The sequence below is a fragment of the Hypomesus nipponensis genome, chromosome 17 (assembly GCF_054491055.1).
Source record: "Hypomesus nipponensis isolate SF chromosome 17, ASM5449105v1, whole genome shotgun sequence".
NCBI lineage: Eukaryota > Metazoa > Chordata > Actinopteri > Osmeriformes > Osmeridae > Hypomesus > Hypomesus nipponensis.
In genome coordinates this window covers 22,760,401-22,767,852 of record NC_140377.1, presented here as the reverse complement: position 1 = coordinate 22,767,852, position 7,452 = coordinate 22,760,401, and the positions used below count along the sequence as shown (strand labels likewise).

Genomic DNA, 7,452 nt, shown 5'->3' with positions numbered 1-7,452 from the left:
GAGATAGAGGAATCATCCCTCAGCAGTGTGGAGATAGAGGAATCATCCCTCAGCAGTGGAGATAGAGGAATCATCCCTCAGCAGTGTGGAGATAGAGGAATCATCCCTCAGCAGTGTGGAGATAGAGGAATCATCCCTCAGCAGTGTGGAGATAGAGGAATCATCCCTCAGCAGTGTGGAGATAGAGGAATCATCCCTCAGCAGTGTGGAGATAGAGGAATCATCCCTCAGCAGTGTGGAGATAGAGGAATCATCCCTCAGCAGTGTGGAGATAGAGGAATCATCCCTCAGCAGTGTGGAGATAGAGGAATCATCCCTCAGCAGTGTGGAGATAGAGGAATCATCCCTCAGCAGTGTGGAAATCCCCTGTAGGAATACTGATGTGCTGCTCAGTAGTTATGTCAGTGAGTATAATAATCAAATACATAAATATATAAATGAAGCATCAGTACATACAGTCCAATCTCCAGGAACAGGAAAGGTAACTACTGAAACTCTTCTGATGCTTCAAGATCAGTGATGTAAACGGCTGTGTTCTCGCTGGCTTCCTTCGTTTTTATTCCTTTGACAGATGTGTACAAAGGTACACCATGTTACATGAGTTCAAGCATGGCTTTAATGAGAATACCAGCACACTCGAGTTCTGTCACACAGCAGCAGGAGGAGATTTGCCGGATGGTACACCTGTTGCTATGTTGACATGAGCATTTTAATAAACAGCTCAGAAATGATTCTACAGGGTAGCTGTGTGGTGGATCTAGCAGGCAAGTGTCTGTGAGCAGTAACCGGATGGATTCTAACACCTCCTCCTAATGATCGCTATCAAGGTTATCTCACAGGACTAGTATATATACATGGAACCGTATGTTTCCTCTCAGTATAACCTCAGAGTGGTATGGACTGCATTTCTAACGTGTGTTCTCTCTCATCCCTCTCTCTTTCTCAGTAACTCGTGGTTTTTTCAACAACTGGCAACAAAAAGCAACAACAACTGTTTATCCCTGAATAAACAACAACAACAACTAATAAACAAACAAGGATTAAAACCCAGCGAAGCTCCTCAGACCATGAGCCACTGACCCAGCACTGCTGACGATGGAGATCGTCTGAGAGAGCAACTCTCCCCCGACGTCCTCGTCTTCCTTCCACTCGCCTGGAACCATCTAGAAGCCCCCTCCTGGAGCCACACACGGGACATGTCCCAGTTGCCATGCGCATTGCCACGGTGACCAGCCTTCCCTGCCCCTCCCCCCTCCTCCTATTGGCTCAGCTGCTCCTGTGGCTCCTCCTCCTCAGCCCTGAGGGCGTGGTGGCGGCCTCGCCCTGCCCCGGTCACTGCACCTGCTCCAACCAGGCCAGCAGGGTCATCTGCACCAGACAGAACCTGGACCAGGTTCCCGGGAGCATCTCCATCAACACACGATACCTCAACCTGCAGGAGAACTCTATCCAGGTCAATATCTGCTTCCCGTGATGCACTGTGTTGCTGTCTGTTTGTTTGTGTGCTTCCTGAATGTGTTTGCATAAACTGTGTGTGTGTATAAACTGTTTATGTGTGTGTTTTTGTGTTTGCGTAAACTTTGTGTGTGTGTGCGTATGTGTGTGTGCCGTCAATGATAGCCGTAAACCAATATAAGAAGATAAGTATAATGGACTTCACCATTAGATTTCAGATAAACCTTTCTTACGAAGTGTTAAACGCGTTCTACGGAAATCAGGTAGAATAGTTCATTAAATCCTGCACCAAGTGTTTGCGAGTGTCTTGTAGGTTATGGAAAACCAGTGTCAGTAGTTATGCTGTGGAAGCATTGTGTCATAAAGATCCCTAATGACCACTGGGCAGCACTCAGAGCAGTGGCCTGTTAAACAACACCACGACAGGATCAGAGAGAGACACGTCCATCGTCACAGTCCAGAAATAAAGAGATAATACCAGTATTCACTAGCCTCCCTCCCTCTCAGCCCTCACATTCTGATGCAGCTTGTTGCATCCTGAAGCTCCACTTGAAATGATTAAAAATCTAAAAATGTTTTAACACCTGAAGGCATCCTAGATTCGCTGCTTATTTCTTTCCTCCAATGAGTACCCTGAGAGGAATAGCTTGACAGCTCAACGCCCCCTCCCCTCCCCTCCCAACCCCCCCCCACCCCTCTCCTACCCCCCTCTAACCCCCCCCTCCACCTCCAACCACCCCCGCCCTCCCATGCCTCTACCCCCCATACATCTGCACCACTCCCCCCTCCCTCTGCTCCACATAGGGAGCAGGCTGTGGCCTGACTCCAGGAGCCTCGCTCTGCCTCGCACTGCCTCGCTCTGCCTCGCACTGCCTTGCTCTGCCTCGTTCTGCCTCGCACTGCCTCGCTCTGCCTTGCTCTGCCTCGTTCTGCCTCGCTCTGCCTCGCTCTGCCTCGCTCTGCCTTGCTCTGCCTCGTTCTGCCTCGCTCTGCCTCGCACTGCCTCGCTCTGCCTCGCACTGCCTTGCTCTGCCTCGCTCTGCCTCGCACTGCCTCGCTCTGCCTCGCTCTGCCTCGCACTGCCTCGCTCTGCCTCGCTCTGCCTCGCACTGCCTCGCTCTGCCTCGCTCTGCCTCGCTCTGCCTCGCTCTGCCTCGCTCTGCCTCGCACTGCCTCGCTCTGCCTCGCACTGCCTCGCTCTGCCTCGCTCTGCCTCGCACTGCCTCGCTCTGCCTCGCTCTGCCTCGCTAAGGCTCTGGCCACACGTATCTCCACCAGGCAGAGTTTTAAGAGCTTTTAGTGTCGCTCCCTCGCTGGGTGTCTGAGCTTCCTTTGGACGCCGTGAGGCTGCTGTGAGGCTGCTGTGAGGCTGCTGTGAGGCTGCCGTGAGGCTGCTGTGAGGCTGCTGTGAGGCTGCTGTGAGGCTGCTGTGAGGTGTCCAGGCCCGATGAAATCCAAGTTTACTGAAAAAACATTTAATCCTTCGGAAAAACCCCACCTTCCCTCGTTTTGTTTTCTCCGGATGTGTTTCTATGGATGAGTGTTTCTGTGGATGAGTGTTTCTGTGGATGTGTGTTTCTGTGGGAATGTCTCTGTGGATGAGTGTTTCTGTGGATGTGTGTTTCTGTGGGAGTGTCTCTGTGGATGAGTGTTTCTGTGGATGTGTGTTTCTGTGGGAGTGTCTCTGTGGATGAGCGTTTCTGTGGATGTGTGTTTCTGTGGATGAGTGTCTCTGTGGATGAGTGTTTCTGTGGATGTGTGTTTCTGTGGGAGTGTCTCTGTGGATGAGTGTTTCTGTGGATGAGTGTTTCTGTGGATGAGTGTTTCTGTGGATGAGTGTTTCTGTGGATGAGTGTTTCTGTGGGAGTGTCACTGTTGATGAGTGTTTCTGTGGATGAGTGTTTCTGTGAGAGTGTTTGTATAGATGAGTGCTACCTGTTTCAGTACCTCCACTCCTGCTGTGTTATTAATAACGTGACATGTTACATCATCCAAACCAGAACTGACACGCTCACATTTCACCACTCTTTCACACCCAGTCACATCACAGCTTCTCTGTCCTGTTGACAAAACCTGGAGTCATATGAGAGCAACACATCCTGACATCATATCCTTGTCCGCCCCGCAGGTCATCAAGTCGGACACCTTCAAGCACCTACGACACCTGGAGATCCTGCAGCTGTCCAAGAACCACATCCGGCAGATCGAGGTGGGGGCGTTCAATGGCCTCCCCAACCTCAACACGCTGGAGCTGTTCGACAACCGCCTCACCATGGTCCCCACGCAGGCCTTTGAGTACCTCAGCAAGCTGCGGGAGCTCTGGCTCCGCAACAACCCCATCGAGACACTGCCGGGATACGCCTTCAACCGCGTGCCCTCGCTGCGGCGCCTGGACCTGGGCGAGCTCCGGAAGCTCAGCTTCATCTCCGAGGCGGCCTTCGTGGGGCTGCTCAACCTGCGCTACCTGAACCTGGGCATGTGCGGGCTGAAGGACATCCCTCACCTCACCGCCCTGGTGCGGCTGGAGGAGCTGGAGCTGTCGGGGAACCGTCTGGAGATCATCCGGCCCGGCTCCTTCCAGGGCCTGGTGTCGCTGCGCAAGCTGTGGCTCATGCACTCGCAGGTGTCCGTCATCGAGCGCAACGCCTTCGACGACCTGAAGAACCTGGAGGAGCTCAACCTGTCCCACAACTCCCTGCACTCGCTGCCTCACGACCTGTTCACCCCCCTGCACCCCCTGGAGCGGGTCCACCTCAACCACAACCCCTGGGTGTGCAACTGCGACGTGCTGTGGCTCAGCTGGTGGCTGAAGGAGACGGTGCCCAGCAACACCACCTGCTGCGCCCGCTGCCACGCCCCTCCGGGCCTGAAGGGGAAGTACATCGGCGAGCTGGACCAGAGCCACTTCACCTGCTACGCCCCGGTCATCGTGGAGCCGCCCACCGACCTCAACGTGACCGAGGGCATGGCGGCCGAGCTGAAGTGCCGCACGGGCACGTCCATGACGTCGGTGAACTGGATCACGCCCAACGGCACCCTGATGACGCACGGCTCGTACCGGGTCCGCATCTCCGTCCTGCACGACGGCACGCTCAACTTCACCAACGTCACGCTGCGCGACACGGGCCAGTACACTTGCATGGTGACCAACTCGGCTGGCAACACCACGGCCACCGCCGTGCTGAACGTCACCGCCGCCGACGTCAGCGTCAACTACACCTATTTCACCACCGTCACCGTGGAGACCTCCGAGTCAACGGGGGAGGAGGACTCGGCGCTGAGGGCCATCAACGCCACCTTCATCCGCATCCCAGCCCCCACGCCCTCCGGGCACCTGTGGCAGGGGGGCCTGCCCACCACTGCATCCTCCCTGGCGGGGGGCTGGTCGCCAGCCTCCCCCCGGGCCACCAGGCCCACCTTCACCGTGTCCGTCACCGAGCCGGGGTACTCTGGCCTGGACGACGTGATGAAGACCACCAAGATCATCATCGGCTGCTTCGTGGCCATCACCTTCATGGCGGCCGTGATGCTGGTGGTGTTCTACAAGCTGCGGAAGCAGCACCAGCTGCACAAGCACCACGGCCCCGCCCGCGCCATCGAGATCATCAACGTGGAGGACGAGCTGGGGGGCGGGGGGCGCGGCGGGGGCGGGGGCGGGGGCGGCGGGAGCCTCTCGGGGGGCTCCGCCGTGCAGCAGGGGGGCGGGGGGGTGGGAGGGGGGCAGAGCATGAGGCTGCACCACCCTGAGATCGTCAACTTGCCCAACCTGGCGCGGGCGGAGCACCTCAATCACTACTACAAGGCCCACCACTTCAACAATAACATCATGGGCCTGGGTCTGGGCTCTGGCCTGGGCCTCAACAACAACAACAACCCCTCGCCCTGCTCCCTTGGGCCGAGCACGCCCCTCTCCTGCTCTCAGGGTACCCCCTCTGCCGGCGGGGCCACGCCCACGGCCGGCTCCCTGCCTTCCCCTGTCCCCCTGCCCCAGACGGGTCTTCACAGCTCCCTGAAGGGCCTGATGGGGAAGAACCCTCAGATCCAGCCGCTGCTTTTCAAAAACGGCTCAAAGGAGAACGTACAAGAGACTCAGATCTGAGGGAGACCGAGAGAGAGGGGGGTTTGTTTAGAAGGAGAGGGAAATAGAGAGAACAAGAGAGAGAGAGGTTTGTTTAGAAGGAGAGGGAGATAGAGAGAACGAGAGAGAGGTTTGTTTAGAAGGAGAGGGAGATAGAGAGAACGAGAGAGAGGTTTGTTTAGAAGGAGAGGGAGATAGAATGAGGCTGTCCTCCTGCCTCGATGTGGAATTGGAAAGGTGCTGTTTTGGAAAGGTGCTGTTTTGGTGATGTCAACAGCAGTGAGAAACTGAGGAGGCACCAGAGAGACAGGAGAACGTGTCAGACCTCAATAGCATCTGCTCAGCACCCAGCGTTAGCATCCTCTCAGACGTCACCTGGCAGGCACACTCACACACACCCTCACACACACTCACACACACGCCCACAGACAAACCACACAGCTACTGTACTAACACGTCACATCGTATTTTGAGATTGACTGCTTCACGTGCCAAATCCTCCTCAGATCTGTGGCAAAGTCCTAAAGCTCTTTCAACAGTATTTACATCTACAGCCACAATCAGCTGCAAGGTACGAACACATCCAGACTGTCAGACTGTCACTTTGTTTACTCAGCATACACAGCTACATCTCCTCGTATAATTAGCTGACACGATCAAGAATCAATATGTACAGTATGTATAAATAGAAGAGGAAGGAAATCTGAAGAGCTCTTTTGATTTAGTCAGGGTTGAAGACAAGTCCTGCAGTACTACAGGGATGATGCTACCAGTACTGCTACTACAGCACTACTAATACTACTGCTCCAGTACTACTAATACTACTGCTACAGTACCACTAATACTACTGCTGTTCTGCTGCTGCTGGGAAGGCTTGCTCATCAGAACAGAACAGGGAACCGAAGCCACTGTTGAGCAGAACTCAGCGCTGTGTCTGACTGGCAGGGAAATCACAGAGAACCTCCGTGGTGTTTAACAGAGTGGACCCTCCCTCCCTCCCTCCCTCCCTCCCTCCCTCCCTCCCTCCCTCCCTCCCTCCCTCCCTCCCTCCCTCCCTCCCTCCCTCCCTCCCTCCCTCCCTCCCTCCCTCCCTCCCTCCCTCCCTCCCTCCCTCCCTCCCTCCCTCCCTCCCTCCCTCCCTCCCTCTCCTCCCTCTCCTCCCTCTCCTCCTTCACACCGACTCTCTCTGAAGGAAAAGAGGGAACACAAAGTTCATTGGTTGGGACGGATTACAAAAAAATACACAAGAAATTTAACAGCAGAGGTGACTGTGAAAGTACATATTATATATATAAATATATTTTCATTCAAAGAAATAAATTATGAAGAGTCTTTACTAAGTTTCCGGAAGCCACAGCTTCTGGCTGGAGAGAGGACTGTCTGCTGGGGGGAAGGACATCCCTGGACGCGCTCCTCAGCTGGAAACAAGAAGGCCTCTGTTGTTGTGCTCCCCAGGGGCCCTGGGAGGACCCAGACTGGGGGGGAGGGGAGCTCAATGAGAGCCTGATTGAATTTATTTTGTCCTACATTTTTTATAGCCTCTCAATGTGTTCCTGCTCTTCTCTCATTTGCATAAACAGAGAGGGCTGGTCTCCAAGCTCTATTGTAAAAGATTCAATATGATTACAACTCTTCACTGTTTGATATACAATATTAATGAAGTTATAATGATAATGATTACAATGGTTTTAATGATAATGATGATGAAATTACTTTTTGATGATCGATAGTAATTACAGTAAACAGTAAATGCTCAACAATCACATACTGTACATACACCTTAACAGCAGCTAGGATTAGCATGCTCTCTGATTGAAAATAACATTACATTTGCTCAACAATTGGTTCAAACATGTATATATCATGACACTGATGGCAAATGTGTTTAGTTATATGATCATTATCATTTTGACTATTGT

General features: G+C 53.6%; 1 protein-coding gene across 1 annotated transcript; it reads left to right on the top strand.

The window, feature by feature from the left end:
* The first annotated feature begins 265 nt into the window (after positions 1-265).
* lrrc4ba (leucine rich repeat containing 4Ba) lies at positions 266-6,401 on the top strand. Its single transcript, XM_084677421.1, has 3 exons — positions 266-404; positions 947-1,453; positions 3,584-6,401. Exons 2-3 carry the CDS (start codon positions 1,211-1,213, stop codon positions 5,552-5,554), a joined length of 2,214 nt encoding a protein of 737 aa, XP_084533547.1. The 5' UTR covers positions 266-404; positions 947-1,210; the 3' UTR covers positions 5,555-6,401.
* Positions 6,402-7,452: the final 1,051 nt, after the last annotated feature.